The 17,202-nt window shown below is 54.9% G+C and overlaps 2 protein-coding genes across 3 annotated transcripts in view; both read right to left on the minus strand.

The window, feature by feature from the left end:
• Positions 1 to 4,949, minus strand: part of TRIOBP (TRIO and F-actin binding protein) — a 62,724-nt gene extending 57,775 nt beyond the window's left edge. The window contains exon 1 of the mRNA XM_082419991.1: positions 102 to 4,949. The gene's annotated coding sequence lies outside the window, so the exon portion shown is untranslated. The remainder of the gene's footprint in view (positions 1 to 101) is intronic.
• A 3,033-nt stretch (positions 4,950 to 7,982) lies between these two features.
• NOL12 (nucleolar protein 12) lies at positions 7,983 to 12,645 on the minus strand. Of its 2 annotated transcripts, none has more exons than XM_082420095.1 (6): positions 12,487 to 12,645; positions 10,886 to 10,991; positions 10,551 to 10,599; positions 9,872 to 10,014; positions 8,821 to 8,918; positions 7,983 to 8,413 (listed from the first exon to the last, which is right to left on the minus strand). In XM_082420095.1, the coding sequence occupies exons 1-6, from the start codon at positions 12,567 to 12,569 to the stop codon at positions 8,248 to 8,250; spliced, it is 645 nt and encodes a 214-aa protein (XP_082276221.1). In that variant the 5' UTR covers positions 12,570 to 12,645; the 3' UTR covers positions 7,983 to 8,247. The 2 variants fall into 2 exon arrangements, with proteins under 2 accessions (XP_082276221.1, XP_082276222.1); XM_082420096.1 differs by lacking the exon at positions 12,487 to 12,645 and adding an exon at positions 11,092 to 11,114.
• Positions 12,646 to 17,202: the final 4,557 nt, after the last annotated feature.

Here is a 17,202-nt window from a genome sequence, read left to right on the forward strand (position 1 = left end):
TCTCTCCATCCAGCTAGTTAGTCCCTCCCCGTGTCCCTCACCCCTCTACCTTTTCTCACTAGCCTTTCCTCCCTCTCAACCTTTCCGCTCGCGGTACTAACCTCGGCTCGGGTTTCCACACACAAGGGGGTGCTGCGGTGGGGTGCCAGGGGTCACAGCCTTTCTATTTTAACAATGAATCAGAACGTTGCCTGGGAGGTGGACGAAGACCACGCCCCTGCCGCTCTCGCATAGGCTCTTTCTAGGTGCTTCATTTACATGAAGACCTTGGGATTCGACAACCCGAGGGCAAGGGGCGGGGCGGAGGCGGGCGGCGCCCAGATGCCTCCGAGTGCCAGACCCGCTGCACGCTTAGCCAGAGCAGCAGTGGCAGGGTTCCCAGGAGGTTCTTGAGAGGGCTGGCACTGGCGGTTTTGGCTCTTTTTAATCTCTTTCCCTTCGGTTCGTTCCCGCCACAGTCTCCTAGGCTGGCTTTGGCTCTGCGTCTCAATTTTCTTATCTGTAAAATGGAGAGGTGACAGTAGTACCTGTGAGGATGAAATGAAATGCCCAGGGGTTTTCGACCATTTGCACATCCATTTGCACACTTCCACTGATGTGGAGCTCACTCACAAAATGCAAAGCTCCTCCTTTTTAAAAAATATGCCTTCTTTTCTAAGCTAACATTCTGCACTATGTGCCAGCTTCTATTCCAAAATCTTTACATCTATGACGATGTAGTAACCTGAAGGATTAAGTACCAAGATCCTCATTTCACAGCAACTAGGATCAGAGAAATTAACTAATTCGCCAGTGTCACCCAGCTAGTAAGTGGCAGAGCCAAGACTAAAACCCTGGTGTGTCTGGACTCCACTGGCCAATACAGAGCATCTTCATTCACTAGTTCACTCAGACATTCACAGGTACCTGGTACATGCCAGGCCTGTGCTGGGCACCAGGGATATGGTAACATGAATAAAATGTGGCTCCTTCTGAGAGGGGAAACCCACTGACCAGGGGGAGAGACAGACCCCTGAACAGGTCATCCTGGCACAAGACGGAGTGGGTGAAAGCACATCTTCATAACAAGGATAATGATCTTTCTGCTCAGTCCCAATTACTGTAAGCAAAACAGGGAGCAGGGAGGCTCTAGCACTTGTAGTGAGGCCGTGGCATCTTGAGACAGTTACTTGACCTCTCTGAGCCAGGGAGTGGGTGGGTGCTTGGTTTGAGTTTGAAACTCAGGGTATGGCCCCAGCTCTCTAGCCCCCACCAACCAGTAAAATCTGGAACCAACTCAGCGTGGCACTCCTGACACTTCAATTCATTCAATACTTACAGAGCCCCTACTTTGTCCGTTGTGTGTGCTGAAGACACATCAGTGAACAAACAAGCGAACCTCCTATTTTTGTGGCACTTACATTCTAGTGGAGACAAACAGATCCCAAACAAGATAAAGAAGCAATATATGGAGTATGTCGGCTGGTGATAGGTGCTAAGGAGAAAAATGAAGGGGTCGGTGGGTTGGAAGTGGCTGGTGTGGGGAGAGCATTACTTTTTAAATAGGGTGGTCAGGAAGTATTTACAGCTGGATCGCATATATATACACATATATATTTAGTCAATAAAACAATTCCAATGGCTCTATTTATTTAACGTTACAAAAAGCCAAAAATAAATACTTAGAAAATGTTAAACATTAAAAAATAAATAAATAAGGTGGTCAGCGATGGCCTCTCTGAGATGGCGACCTTTGAGCAAAAACCTGGAGAAGACGTGGCAGTGAGCCTGCAGGTCCTGGGAAAAGCATTTCAGGCTGAGGGGAAAGAATAAGGAGGTGAGGGGGAGAGTCAGTGGGCAGGATTGGTGGGCTGTCCTGAGTGCTCTCCGCAGCTCTGGAGCCGCCTGGCTGCATTCCTCCAGGGCAGGGAAAACAGTTGGGGTGGGGGGATTGGGGTTGGGCAGCAGCCAGGGTCCTGAAGGGGGCCGGTGAGCCAAGGGTGTGTTGGGATGAGTGAAGGGGTCTGTTGGAGGAAGCCCCCTCCTGGGGGGGACAGTGGTACTTTCATCCCTGTGATGGGAAGGGCAGCTACAACCCCATTGTATAGATGGGAAACTCAAGACTCAAGCAAGTTGCCCAAAGCCACCCAGCCCCTCAATGACAGTGCCTGGTCTGAAAACACACTCTTGAGTTCTGCGGGATGGCTCAGGGCATAATGGTGGCAGGCAGGGCAGCGTCACCACTTGTCACCATTTAGCCCCAGCCTCCCATTCCCCTTTCTGCTCCCTGAAGAGTTTGTGCCTGCTCACCTCCACCCCTCGGCTCACGCCCTTCCCCTTGGCGCAGACATACCTCTTCAGAGATTTGGGGAAGCAGAACAATAAGTGACAGTTCTAATCCCACTCTACCCCCCTGAGCCTCAGTTTCCTCACTGATCAAGCGGGAAGGGTCATCCCAGGCCTCTGGGCTCACAGACCTGTTGGAGTGTCACATGGTCTGGGCAGGCAAGGTAGAGATGCAGGGGGCTGTGACCCAGTGGAGCAGGGGCTGGAAGGTATGAATCTCTAAAGCGGTCATCAGGGCTGGCTCCAGCCCAAAGCTACCTACCCTGTAAAGTGGTGATCCAAAGCCTGCAGAAGCTGGAGAAGCTGGAAATCTGAACTTTTATATAAAACCTCAAAAAATTTTAAATATGGCTAAGTCAAATTGTTTTTAAACATTGTGTGAGTCAAACCAAACTAATCCTCAGGACTTCTCTTTTATGCAGTGTCTCTGAAATGGTAAATCAGATTTTCATCCTTTAGTGATGGCTTAAATGCCCACCCCCTCCAGGAAGCCCTCCCTGGCTTCCCCAGCCTTAAGTGAGGGCTCACTCTGCCAGGATCCTGTGCAAGACTCCCGCTGTTCCTGGGGGTGTCTTTCACATTGTCGACCATGTGAGTGGCACCCCCTGGAGGTAAGATCCTGGATCTCCGTCTCCCGTTTCTTTGGGAGCTAGTTCAGCTAGTCCAGCAGTGTTAACATAGGTATCTAGGGTGTGACTTATTTCTTTGCGGAAGGACCCATGGCTTGGGTATATCTACCTTCTTGATCCTTCCCTGGAGATGTACATGTGCCCAGCCAGAGATGACCCTCAGCTTAAATCCCAGCTCCAACTGAGAGACAGTGATCAGTTAGAACTCAGCTAAAACAGTGTCCTGGAGGACATCAGCGTAGGGTTGGGGGGCATCTCAATGTGCCTCACCTGCAAAATGGGCTTAATGGAATTACCTACCCTGTGGGGTTATGGTGAGAACTCAGTGAGTTAAACCAGGTAAAGAGTGACTGGTATACAGTGAGTGCTCAATAAATGTTATTATCTCTCCTCCTCTCTGTCCCTATAGAAACAGCTCAGGGAATGTAAATCCCTGGAGGGCACAGACCACCCTGTCTCGCTCACCAGTGTATCCCCAGTGCTAAGCACCTAATACTGGTGCTTTACTAAGCACTTCCTTACCGGTGCTCAGTAAACACTTGGTGAGAGAGCAAGTGCTGCCTGCATGAGAGGAGGGTCTGCCCACCTCTCCCCTGGATTATTGCTGGAGGGTCTTGGAGCTTCTAGTCTCCCTGATGCACCCTGACGCTGCCACCAGGGAGATTTCTCGCAAATGAATCCCTGACTCTGACTCTCCCCAGGCTCAACCCCCACTCCCGCATCGGAGGCTCCCGCTGCCCCAAGATAAGGGTCCAGATCCTTAGCTCAGTATCTGAGGCCCTTAAGGGTCTGGTCCCTGCTGGCCTCTGCAGCTTTCTCCTCTCCTCTGACCACCCCTCCTCCACCTTTGCTCACCAAGGGCTCTCTGCCTGCCCATTCCCTCTCCCATCCACCTGGCCAAGCTATCTTCCAAGACTCCTTTCAATGTCACCTCCTCTCTGTTCTGTGCCCCCCTGGGCCTATACTTTATTGAACCGACCTCCAGGGTGATCTCCATGTGTCTGTCTCCCTCATGAGATGTGAGGGTCATGTCTTATTATCTATAACGGGGTAACTTTTGATGTAACTTAACCTGAGACTCAGTTTCCTCAACTGTCGAATGGAGCTAGTACCCACTTCACAGTGCTGTTGTTGAGTTAATGTCATCACTGGCACATTGGAGGTACTTGATAAATTTGTTTTCCATCCTCCTTCTTTTGGTTATTTGCCAATCATGGTGACTAAGGGGGAAGGGAAAGGGCAAAGCTCACCGGACAGGGAAGGTTTCAGCAAGGGCCCATGGGAGATGGTTGTGGCGATGAGGAGAAAAAACTAGATTCGGAAACTTGCAGACAGGAAAGCATGGCACTAGGGCCAAGAAAATCTCAAAAAGATTATTTCAAGGGTTACGTGGGAACACCTGTGAGGAGGGGGAATGGGTCCAGTGTAATCCAGCCAGGACTGGCCAAAAACCTACAGTGATTCAGGTCCTGTTTCAAGAGCAGAACACAGAAATGACCGACACAACTTCCCATTCAGAAAGCTCAGGGCCTGCCTGGGGGGAAAGAGGTAACCAGGTTATAATATGTTCAGTGTTTAAAAGAAAGAAATGCAAAGTATCCCGGGAGCCCAGATGGAGAAATGACTGATTGCCAGGTGTCAAGGAAGGCTTCCCAGAGGAGGCAGCTCAGAGCCGAGGAGACTGAGAAAGGCGGAGGGCAGAGTGCAAACACCTAAAGGGCTTCTCTGGCATCTGGAGGAGGCAGATGTTTGCTCAGAACAGGACGGCTTTTCTTTTTCTTTAATAATTATTTGGCTGCGCCGGGTCTTTGTTGCAGCAAGTGGGATCTTTTAGTTTTGTTGCAGCGTTCAGGATCTAGTTCCCCGACCAGGGATTGAACCGGGCCTCCTGCATTGGGAGCACGGAGTCCTAACCACCACTGCACCACCAACAAAGTCCCAGGAGGGCTTTTCTAAGATGGACCTGCTCACAAAAGAGCAGGCAGTGAGCCCTCCAAGCTCAGGATGAATTGGGAACCCCTCCCCAGAGCCCTCCACACAGCTAAAGGGAAAGCAACAGCTCAAGCCTAGGGAACATCAAGGTCAAGGGGATTTTGGAGAGGAAGGAAGCTGAGGCTTAACATCAGATCCCTCTCCTCCTCAGTTTCAGACGCTGGCAGGCAGCTCCACCCGGCCTGCTCACCTCAGCCCCCGGGGGAGAATCAGGCCACCCCAAAACGGATCCTACTAGGAGAGTTCTTTTCTCTACTGAGCTGAGGCCTGGCTCCCAGTAACCATGGCCATTGCTCCTTGTTTTACTAGCACAGGCCTGACCCATCTGGGAAGTTCAGTGCGGTAACAGGAACATCTGGATGAGCGTCTGCTATGGTTTTAGTTCCACAGTTGGATCCCCTCTGGACAGCCCTTTACGTATTTGGCTCCTGTGTGAGAATCTGCTGCTTGCACCCCAATGCCAATTCTCCCATTAGTAACGCAATCCCCAATTCTTAGTGGGTACACGGTTCTCCAGAACAGACCACGGACCCCAGCCTTCCCTGCAACTAGGAGCTCCCTCTTCCTCCTGCCCTAAGCCTTTGCCACCTGCCTAATAGCACAAGCATCAAGTGTTCCTAAAAGGAGGGCCCTGACCTTCATCCCTTCCTCCTTCCTGCAGCTGAGAGGCAGATATGATGGCTGAAGCTCAGGCAGCCATCTTGGACCACGAGGTGGAACCCATGTATTGAAAATGGCACAAGGGCTTCCCTGGTGGTGCAGTGGTTAAGAATCTGCCTGCCAATGCAGGGGACACGGGTTCGAGCCCTGGTCCGGGAAGATCCCACATGCCGCGGAGCAACTAAGCCCATGAGCCACAACTACTGAGCCTGCACATCTGGAGCCTGTGCTCCGCAACGGGAGAGGCCACGACAGTGAGAGGCCCGCGCACAGAAACGAAGACCCAACACAGCCAAAAATAAATAAATAAATAAATTAATTAACTAAAAAAAAAAAAAGAAAATGGCACAAAACAAAAAGCTAAAAGCCTGCCATCTCCACTCCAGGCTAGCTAACTTCCATTTTTGTTAACCTGAGAATTCCTCTCTTACATAAGCCAGTTATTTTAAAATCTTGTTTCATATTATATGTAGCTAAATCTAATCTTTCCTGATTAAGCTCCTAGAGGTCCCAAACCACAGGGCCCACAGGATGGGGAGCAACAGGAAGAATCCAGGTAGAACATGGAGAGAAAAGGCAAGTTCTCCAGAGAGTTCTGACTCTATCACTTTCAATCTTAGGATTGGCAAAAATTACCATGATTCAATCTCCTTGGTCTGCTGGTTTCCGAGGGCACAGTGGGAGAGAGTGGATGAGAACTTAATACTAGTAAACATTACAAATGTAGGTGTAAGTTGTAAAACATCCTATGCCATTGGGGACGGAGAAGAGAGCCCGGTACGGTGTCTCAGCGGCAGCCGCGCACACACGGAAAGCACACCTGGGAAAGTCAGGAGCCGTGGGAAGCGGTTCATGCACGTGGTCTCCCTTCAGCCTCCAGGCAGGCCTGCGAGATAGGTGTCTTATGACATCTCGCACGTGGGGAAACAGTCCCAGTGAAGTCAGCAGTGAGGAGCTCACACAGTGGGCCAGCGGCTGAGCCAGGACTCAAACCCCAGCCCGGCTGTGTGTGCGAATCCTCCAGGCTCATCTCTGCTCCTGATCACAAGGGGCTGTGAGGGAGAGACTCACTGCTCCGGGTCAAGTACCAGAACCACCTGGACAGCTTGTACAAGCCCTGCCCTCTGCCCTGGATAGAGGCAGCCAAACGGGGCAAGTCGCCCCACCCCAAGCACGGGGAGGACAACAGGAAGGCAGCAGGGAGAGCAGGAAGGAGCCAAGAAGCCAGGTCACCGGGCCTCCCAGCCACAAGCCCTGAGCTTCGCGTTCCCACGGCCAGGTGTGGCCTTCAGACCCGCACCAGCCAGCACCAGACGGTGGGCTGATGGTGACAGGGGAGAACGCCAGCCCAGTGCAGGGCCAGGGCTGCTCCTGGGAGTACCTCCACGGGGTGAGTGGAGGGGAAGGCCGGCTCTGCGGGCCCCCGATCCCTGCTCCCCTCCTCCAGGAGCCCCCCACGCCCCAGGGCTGAGCAGAACCTGCGCTCCCCTCACACACACTTACTAGTCCATCAGCTGCACAGGGGCCTAGAGCTCATGTGTCTCGCCTTTGCAGTCCTAGTGTCAGGGCCCGACACAGCTCCGCTAATCAGGGCGCAACCTGAAATTCCTGTGCCCTGGCCCAGAGTCACAGGAACCAGCCAGCGCAAGTGGGGTCTGACAGTCTCCAGAACAGATGCTCCGGCTGTCCTCACCGGCATCGCATCCACCTGACGCAGCTGGACCTGGATTCTGCCACCAGCCCAGCTCGGTCAGGAGAAGAGCGGGGAGTGTGAGTGACGTGGGTCACTAACAGGCTGGTTTCCATCGGCTCTGAAGCCGCAGCTGAAGGTCTCCCTGAAAGAATGTGAAAAAGCAGCAGGCCTCACCGAGCACCAGCCGGCCTCGTGAGGGGCCTGCTCTGAAAGGGCCAGGCTTTCAGGCGAGTGGAGATGTATTTTCTTTACAAGGGACTAATCGCTCCTTCTTTGTTGGGCTCTGTCTGGGAGCTGCTGGAAGCCTGGGGAAGCTGCCCAAGTTTGGAGTGGGGAGGAATACTCCGGGACTCCCCCGTCTCCACCCCTTCAACGTCAGCTAAGGAGGCCAACAAGGCCAAGGAGAAGGAAGAGGCAAAAAGTCCCAGTCAGGAAAAGGCAGAGCCCAGCCCTGCTCACCCACCGGCCCAGGTTCCAGAGCAGCAGGGAGACCCTGGCTTCTACCAGTGGTGGCGCTGGCCTTCACCCGGGTTGGCGGCCCGGACCTAGCGCTACCGTTTCGTGCCCACAGGGAGGACTGCTGGACAGTGAGGATGACCCACACCCCAGCAGCTCCCTCCACCCCAAACGCCTGCCCTCGGCGCGTGGCATCGGGGCCAGGGACAAACCGACCACACGTGCGCTTACTTTCACAAATGTAATCAAGGTTCGGTGGGGTATACATTTGGGAAGATGCCCCAAACGTGGCCCTGGAGGCTCCCCCTGGCGGAGGCCAGCTCTCAGCCGCCTGCGTCGGCTGGAGTCCAAGCCCCAGGCCGGAGAGGTGCTGGCCTCCCAAGTTTGGGCCAGGGAGTCAGCGCCTGGGTGCAGGCTGGCTTACGGGACAGCCAAGCTGGGACAGGACAGGTCCTTGCAGCCGAGGCTGGGGCACGGCCTGGGTCTCAGGGCTCACTCCCCGCTGTGCCGGGCTTGGCCTGTCAGCCGGCGGCGCTGGGTCTTACTGGTACGAGTGGCGCTTGGGGGCTTCTTGGTGGAGTTCTGGGCCCGGCTGGGATGTTTCCTCTTGACCTTCTTGCGCTTGTGCGCGTGCAGCGAGGCCGTGAGAGAGGAGATCCTGTGGGAGGGCGGAAGGCTGGTGAGGCTCGGGCCTCAGTCTACCCTGGGGAACAGGGTGCGGATGGAAGTTTGGGCAGGGGGGGGACTGACAGCCCAGCTCATGGAGGGGAAGTCAGGACAGGCCATGGATGCCATTCCAAAGGCAGCATGCTCTGTCCCCAGAGGGCCTGCCAGATCCTCAGCTCACGGCAAGAAAGGCCCTTACCCCAGGCACTAAGGGTACCGAGGGTCAGACATTCTCAGGGGTTGGAGGTGGGGGGCAGTGAGGGAGGCCAAGGACCACTTGACAAGCAGAGCAGAGCGCTGCCCAGAGCCCCACATGGGCCCCACACCACCCACCACAGGCCGCCCTCACAACGCCAGCCATAGCAGCAGGCCCACAGGGGAGGACAGGCCAGGGCTCACCGCTGGGACAGCAGAGGGTCTCTGGACTTCCTGGGTAAGGCTCTGGTCGGCTTCTCTGCGGATGACGCGTCCTCCTCAGACCTGGGCCCGGACCCTTGCTAAAGAAGCGCAGGACAAGGACCGTCACAGGGAGCGCTGGATCGGGGGGCCTGGGCACCCTGAGCAGTTGCGGCTCTGTCGCGCGGGCGCATGACCTGCCGCCTCCCTCACCTGGGTCGGGGCTCAGAGAAGGCCATGGGCGGAAAGGCCACGTGTGCCCTAAAGCAGGGATGACACGGGCAGAGCTGGATTCCAAAGTCCTCCACCGCCACAGCCTACAGTGAACACACTCAAACACTCACAAATGAACGAACTCTAAGATGGGGACGAGACTGGTCTTTGCATCAGACCTTACAGAAGAAAGAGCACCAAATGCAAGGTGAGTGTGAGCTCAGAAAGGATGTGGTAAAGCGGTGGCCCTCGAACTCAAGGACACCGTAACCCATGCTCGGGGACGTGGTTTACTTGGTGACTGTACGTGCACACGCATATAAACCCCTACGCGACCCAAACACAAGTTTAACTGAAACAAACGTTTCATAAGGCAGCACTTGCTGTGATGCTTTCTGATATTTTCAATGATATTGTTCCTTTTCTTTAAAAAAAAAAATGCTGGTTGGAACTTGTTATGACTCACACCCCACAGGTCAGGGCACAGAGACATACCGTGCAGTGGGAGTGATCACTGCTCTCTCAAGTGCTTCTAGTGGATCGACTACTTTTATCCTCCACAGCAACCCCACGAGGCAGCTGCTATCATCAGTGACCCCAAGGTAGTGGTGAAGGGAAGCAGACAAGGCAGAGAGACCTGCCCAGGTTCCCACAGCCACTAGTGGTGGAGCCGGCCTCTGAAGCCCCAGGCTCGGGGCTTTTGTCCAGGCCCTGGAGGGTGCCCCAGAGGAAAGAGGCCCTCCCACTGGAATCCCATGACATGCACCCGCACTTAGTGACCCCCTGGCCAGCCAGGCTGCCCCTGTGTCCCTTCTTCCCTGGGGCTGCGAGGGAGACCCACCTCAGGCGGGGGCAGTCCGAGCAGCCGGGCCGCTGAGAAGTCCAGGTTGCTGATGGTGGTCACGGTGACCGTGTGGTTGAGGTGGTCGTACTGCACCGGCTCTGTCTTTGCTGTCACCAGCCGGTCCAGTTCGTCCGCCTCCTCTGTGCAGGTGGGCACAGAGCCAGGCCTCAGCCCCAGGGCACAAGTAAGCAGGCTCCAGCCACCGCCCCCTGCCCCCGGCCCTGGAGTGCAGTGGCCCCCCTGCTCTATCGGAGGGCATCCAGGAAGTTCCCAGCTCCAGAGAGTGGCCTGCAAATGCTGTAAATGACCCCCAACTCTTCCCTTCATGCTCCAGGGAGACCTCAGACCCCCTGGTCCCCCCCAGGACAAAGCTGGAGCCACACCAGGAGCTGCTGCTTCCCCTACCCCTCCACCTCCAGTCCCTCCAGGCCTCAGAAGCTGGCCTTTCTGCTCACGATCGGTTTACCAAGAGGTTTGGATCTCCTCCTGGTCTCTGATCCACTGACATTTAGAGACAGCTGAGGACTACCCCTGGCTGCCAGGTCACCACCAAGACCCCTAAAGCAAGGGATGTCAGCTTCTGTGCAGCCCTCACACCCCTCCGCTCCCACCCACCAAGGAATAAATAAACTCAGCCTGTTGGCTATTCTCCAGGACAGGCCAAGGATGGGATTACCCAGCGCCTCCTCTCTCTCTGCCAGCATCTTCAAGTATTCCTGGTGGCGCTGAAACCAAAGGGAAGGGAACATGGTGAGTATGGCCTCTCAGCTCAACCTCAGGCAGAGGCACTGCTCACCTCCAGGGTGAGTAAGACCACGGCTTGAAGAGAAAGACCAGGAGATCTCACCTTAAACCTTCCCCAGACCTGGGCCCACGGCATCTCTATCTGTATAAACTGCTCCCCAGGCCTGCCCACACCTCCCCTCATCCCTGCAGGTGCCCCTTTTCGGGCCATCGAGGCTGCAAGTCCCCTGGGAGTCAGAGACACCCTCCTGCCCTCTCCTTCTGCACCTCCTCCCGGAGCTTCTTCTGCTCCTGCTTGAGCCGCTTCTTGATCTCCTCAATGGCTGCCTTCTTCCGCTCCACCTTCCGCTTGTGGAAGCCTGTCAGGTACTCCCTACAGTGGAGAGGCAAGAAAGAAAGTCAGGATACAAGGAAAGAAGGGCTTGCTCCAGAAAGAGGAAAAAAAAAAAAAAAACACCTAATACTGCACTCACCATGTGCCAAGCACCACTCCAAAAATGTACACGTTAACTCATGTAATCCTCACAGCAACCTGCGTAGTAGGTACCCATCCCCATTTTACAGATGGGAGACACTGAGGCACAGAGAGGCAAGGTTACTTGCCCAAGATCACAGAGAGTGTAAGGTTAGGGAAAGAGAGGGAGATGCTGTCTCTCTCCACTCACTACCCTCCAGGGCTCTCAGCTGCCAGCAACAGGGCCAGGTGGTGGGCACAGGCTGAGGGCCTTTGAACCTAGAACAGGTGAGGGTCCCTTCTTCTCTGGCAAATTCTATTACTCAGTGAATTAAGCCACTTCTAGTGGGGCTTTCAAGGCCACCCTCACCCAGACCTCCACGAACTTTCCAATGGACCAACCCCCCATTTGCCCCGGACCCCGCCCCTGGACTCATCTGTAAGTTGTGTTGATGCCACCCTGAGTTTTTTTTATTTGTTTGTTATTTTTGACTGCATTGGGTCTTCGTTGCTGCGCGCGGGCTTTCTCTAGTTGCGGCGAGTGGGGGCTACTCTTCGTTGCGGTGCGTGGGCTTCTCATTGCAGTGGCTTCTCTTGTTGCGCAGCACGGGCTCTAGGCGCATGGGCTTCAGTAGTTGTGGCACGCAGGCTCAGTAGTTGTGGCTCGCGGGCTTAGTTGCTCCGCGGCATGTGGGATCTTCCCGGACCAGGGCTCGAACCCATGTCCTCTGCATTGGCAGGCGGATTCTTAACCACTGTGCCACCAGGGAAGTCCCATCCTGAGTTTCTTGATGATGCTTCAGCATTTCCCTCCCTCCCCCTATCTGATCTCAGCCCCTCTCATCTCTCTAGAGCCTGCTGCACCATTCCCATCTGTTCCGCGGCCCAACGCTAGGCTTTTCGCTGACCCACTATCATATGCCCGGGTTGCACTCTGAGTGGGGGACATGTGATGGGCCGGACGCTAAGGCTTAGGGGTCCGACTCAGGGATCCCGAGGCCTGGCGCGCACACCCCGAAGGAGCTTAGTAATCGCCCGGTGAATAAATGAATTTAAGCCACTCGTTTTATTCACTCATCGTTCATCAAAAACAGCTGAGTCTGCTGTGTGCGGGGTCGCCGGGCTGGGCTAGGGAGGTCGAAGCCACCGCTCGGAGACCCGAGCTCCCCGCTCTCGGGCGGCGCGTACAGCAGCGCCGGGCTGGTTGGGGAGCCGAAAAGAGAAGTAAGGGCGGGGCGGACGATTCCATTCCTCTGGGCTGGGGGCCCAGAGCGCCCGCTTCCTTCCGCGGGAGCTTCGCACCACGCCCAGAGGGCGGGACCGGAAGGGCCCTCCGCGTGAGCGTGTGCCAGCGGAGCTGGCCTTAGCCTTGCCCGGCGGCCCGAAGAGGATACGGTCCAGCCTTGATACTCACCGCCGCTTCTCCTCGTCGAAGCTCAAAATGAGCCGCGGCCGCCGGCCGTCGCCATCTCGCTTCTTCTTCTTGTTGCGGCCCATAGCGGTGAGGCCTCGGCGGCGCGGCTCCCTCTCACCTGACACTTCCGGGTGTAGCGCTTCCAGCCTCCCGGAAGTGCCCCTCAGAGACGCCCCGCAGTTCCGCTCGCCAGGCCCCGCCTTTTAAAGGGGCCTCCCAGCCCGTCTCCCCGTCCCTCTCTTCTGCCTGTAACAGGCAAGATTCCTGCCCCTCCCCAACCCACCGCCGCGACTCCCAGCCCCACTCCCTCTCTTAGACTAACAACGGTGAGAGCGAGAGCCAGAGGTCCCAGCGCCTAGTACGGTGCCTTGCACACAGTAGGTGCTCAATACAGAGTTATTAGTGAATGGCCAAAGATTGCTGATCCTTCTTTTGATTTGGATGTCAACTCCGTGGTGGTCTCCAAGAGCACGTTTCTGGAGCCAAACTACCTGGATTAGAATCCTGGTACCCCAGTTACAGCTGTATGGTCCTGGACCAGTTGCCTTCACTGTGCCTCAATCACCCTGTTTGTAAAAGAGGACTAATCATAGTGACTTGGTAGGTATTGTAAGGCAGTGGTTTCCAAACGTTGGCGTGCATCAGAATCCCCTGGAGGGTTTCCTGAAACCCAGATCGCTTGGGCCCACTCCAGAGTTTCTGATTCAGCAGTTCTGGAGTGAGCCCCAGAATATGCACTTCAGGCAAGTACTCAGGTGATGCTGCTGTTGCTGGCCCACAGACCAAATTTTGAGAACCCTGATTGTGAGGGATAAGTGAGTTACGTAGCGTGTATGTATAACATAATACATGCCACACATGTGTTTGCTACACAAGCCATCACCCCTCTCTGTGCCTCAGTTCACCAAGTATGGAGTTGGGATGTAGTAACACATTCTCTACTAAAAATGAGGGCATGAATGTAAAGGCAGTAAGTAAAACACCTGAAGGGGAATTTTAGTAGCTGGGATTGTATGCCTGAATCCCCCATTCTCAACTCATCTGTGCTGGGTACTGCAGACAAGCTGCTGCCCTTGCCCTTAAGGACTCACGGGTCCACAGGGTCAATGATCATTACAGTCCAGGGGATGACACCTCTGCTGTGAGGTGCACGGGAGGCTGGAGGAGCTCAGGGTTGGCTCTTCCAGTGTGGAGGGCTTCCCAGAGGAGGTGACCCCAGAACAGTACGAGAGTGCGGATAACAGACTCTTAGGACTCAATGCTCTTCTTTGACAAGTGACTGGAGCCCAGAGAGCAAGTAAGCACACACATATTGAGTGCCTACTGTGTGCCAGGCACACAGAGAAGGCAACTGTTATCTCAGAGAGGGGAAGCGACTTGTCCAGGGTTACACTGCTGTTCTTTGGTAAAGCTGGGACTTGACCTGGGTCACTGGCCTCATGGCCCAGCATCCTGGGGCACTGACCTGAGGGATCACTCTCCCAATAGCAGCACACCCCCTCCGGAGGGCAAGACGCAGACCCTGACCATGAGTTTTGAAAGGAGCTAGGCACACAGTAGGTGCATCTCTCCACGAATGTTGAACCCATTCCACAAGGGTCCTCCGCCTGGGGGATTCCACGTTGGGCACTGAGAGGAAGTTATCCTCAAATCCAGGGCACAGCGGGGGGCTTCAGGATGATGAACAACTGCCCCTCTGACCCTCTGCCACCCCCTAGTGGCCATGCCCCATGCCACCCTCCTCCTGGGAGGAAGCATTGCCTTGGATGCAGTGATGCCCCCCAAAAAGATGCCCAGCGAGCCGCCTTCTGTGGAGGTTCAGAGAGAAGTGACTTAAGCAAAGTCACCCCATCATTAAGTGGTGTGCAGCGTCATCCTCAATTGCTGCCCTGTGTGTGGAGTGGTTCTGCCCTCCTGGAGCTTCCAGTCAGGCGCAGAGACTGGGGACTGAGTAAGGAGACACCTGCTTATGCAGGACCTCGTGTGAGGAGCTCTGTACAGTCCGCCCTCGCAGCCCACCGGGCCCGAGCTGCCAGCCCACGAGTGGTTCAGGGAGGTCACATCTGCAAAAGCTCCCAGTGCAGAGTGAAGCCCGCCACTTCAGGCAGGTGCTGTTGCTCCAAACTCTTCCCTGGGAGTTCCAGGTCCCCTTTACTCCAGGAAAAGAGATGCAGGACTGACAACCCCACCCAGGTTCCAAAAGCTTGAGGGCCATTTACTGCAACTCACGGTCTAAAACACTTCCCTTTTTAGGTCAGTTTCTCTTTGACATTATTTTTATGTTTATTGAGCACCTGCTGTGTGCCAGGCACAGCAAGAGGTGGTATGTTCTCCGTAATAGAAATGATGATGAAGATGATGAGCCAAAAGAATAACGGCAGCTGCCATTTATTTAGCTCTTTACACGATTATCTATTTTGAGGTATGAGTTCCACTTTAATGAGGCCCAGAGATGTGCAGTCACTTACCCAAGGTCACACAGACAAGAAAAGCAAGTGCTGAGGGTGAAGCTTGAGTGGTCTAAGGGCAGAACTCTGCTTAGTTTCTCTGGACCCAGTTTCATAGGCTCTTGAGACACACCGAGTCTTAAAAGAGGTGAAGGGAACCAACAGTTACGGAGCTCCTACTACGTGCCAGGCACAGTGTAGTTCTCTACGTTATGTCAGCTAATCCTTGCAATGGCCGCACAGGGTGGATACTAATACTAATGCAATTTGATAGATGAGGAAACAGGTTCAGAGAGGTTGATTAACTGGTCCAAGGGCACACAGTGATAGAGCTGGGGTTTGGACACAAGTCTGTCTGACTCCGAGCCCAGTTTCTTTCCTCCACTGCCAGTGGTCTCTCTCCTTATCTGCCCCAGGGCTTCCCTCTGCCTGGCTGTAGTCCCAGTCCTGGAGTATCGTTGAATTCCGCCAGTGTAGAGAGAATAAGTGGGATCAGAGAAAGGCAGTCAAGAAGACACTTTCTCTGATGTCCAGCAGAGGGCGCCCCTCCACAGCCAGACTTCCAAAGCTGTTTCTCTCTGGGTGGCCAGTTGGGTGCCCCAGGAGAGCCTGGAGATTGGGTGTGGCTCATGGCAGCTCCCAGCCTTTGCGCTCCATCCTTCTTGGCCCTCTTATAGAGATGTGCCCTCCAGCAGACCCACTGAGATGGGAATCATCCACCCAAAAGGGCCAGGTGAAAATAATGACCCCCATTTTATGGATGAGGAAACTCAGACTGGGGGGTGGAAGAGACCTACCCAGGGTTCCACAGCTAGTGCTGGCTGTCCTGGAGAGTGAGTGAGATTTGCCAAGCTCCCACCCCACACATACCTCAGGAGACTGCCTTGGGGGTTGGGGGTGCCTACTGAGGTCCTGTCTCCAAGCCTTCTTGGAACATTGGCTCAGTTCCCAGGGGCTGTTTCCCAAGGAGGTAGGGGGCCCTACAGCAGGGAGCAGAAAGGAAAAGGTGCAGGGGAATGGTCGGTCTGCAGCGTTGCCCAGCTATCAGCTCATGTCCCATCACTTGCAACAAGTGAGTGTGATTGCCCTCCAAGGTAACAGAACCTGGCTGGTCTTGGAAAACACGTCCTCTGGAAACCAGCAGAGGAGAGGCTCATGGAGGCCTCATCTCAGGCAGAGTGAGTCTCCCGCACTCTGCCGTGCAGGGAACAGGCTGTGTGCAGCAGGAGGCCTCTGAGAACCTGAAGGCGGGGCTTCAAGTCAGCCCACCTGCCTCTACTTCTAGGTTCTCTGCAGGGGCTGGCGTATCCTGCCACCGACCCCAATTCCTCCTATACAGAAATGGGCCAGCAGGTGGTGCCAGGGCCATCGCACAAGCCCATCTTCCCTGTGTTGGGTTGAGGGTCCTGAGTAGGGCCACAGAACCCGAGTTTCCAGACTAGCACCCTGGTTGCCCTTACACTGTAGCATTGAGGTGTGCGGCCTGGCGCCACAAAGCTGGGATGCCTGGGGAGCCCCAGAAGGCTCAGTTGGGCCTGGTAGAGACCAGGGAGTCATCACTCAGAGCCTGTTTACTCCCCTTCAGATTCGGGGGATAAGATCTCAAGAGGTGGTGCGGCAGCGACGGGAAACACTATCCACTGCGTGTGTACGTTGTGCCAGGCCCTACACTCATCCTCCGTCACACACCTCATTTCATCCTCACAACAGTCCCACGGTAGGCTCCGTGCTATCATCCCCCTCATATAAATGAATAAACCGAGGCTCAGAGAGGTCAGTTAAGGCCCACAGGGGCACACAGCTGGTTTCCCTGCACTGTCTGAACCAGATCTCTTCCTAGTTCATGAAAACAAATGACAGGGGCCCCAGGTATTCCTTTCACCTCCCCCTGTGTTGCCCCAGATACCATGGCATGAATTAGTCTGTCCTTGCCTCTCTTCCCGTTTTCATTTATTTCAACATCTTCTGTGCATCTACTGTGTGCTGGGGCCCAGTGAGTTGGGAGCTGTTTGAGGGCAGTGACTGGGTCTTATTTAGTACTGAGCCCCTCGCTGTGTATTGAGCTCTCTGTTCAGCCCAGGGGACCCAGGGGAACAAGATGTCACTAGCACTTAAGAGGTATGCATCGAGGGAATTCCCTGCCGGTCCAGTGGTTAGGATTCGGCGCTTTCACTGCCATGGGCCTGGGTTCAATCCCTGGTCGGGGAACTAAGATCCCACAAGCCGCACAGTGCAGCCAAAAAAAAAAAAGGTATGCATGCATCGAGGC

Source organism: Balaenoptera physalus, assembly GCF_965194825.1.
Source record: "Balaenoptera physalus genome assembly, chromosome: 13".
In the NCBI taxonomy this organism is placed as follows: domain Eukaryota; kingdom Metazoa; phylum Chordata; class Mammalia; order Artiodactyla; family Balaenopteridae; genus Balaenoptera; species Balaenoptera physalus.

Bases quoted from the DNA above. Each gene is read 5' to 3' on its own strand.
- NOL12 (XM_082420095.1), bottom strand. From the start codon at position 12,569: ATGGGCCGCAACAAGAAGAAGAAGCGAGATGGCGACGGCCGGCGGCCG. The intron at 10,600-10,885 runs GTGCAGAAGGAG...CTTTGGTTTCAG, and splicing joins AGAAGAAGCTCCGGGAGGAG to CGCCACCAGGAATACTTGAA. The intron at 8,919-9,871 runs GTGGGTCTCCCT...GCGCTTCTTTAG, and splicing joins TCGGACTGCCCCCGCCTGAG to CAAGGGTCCGGGCCCAGGTC.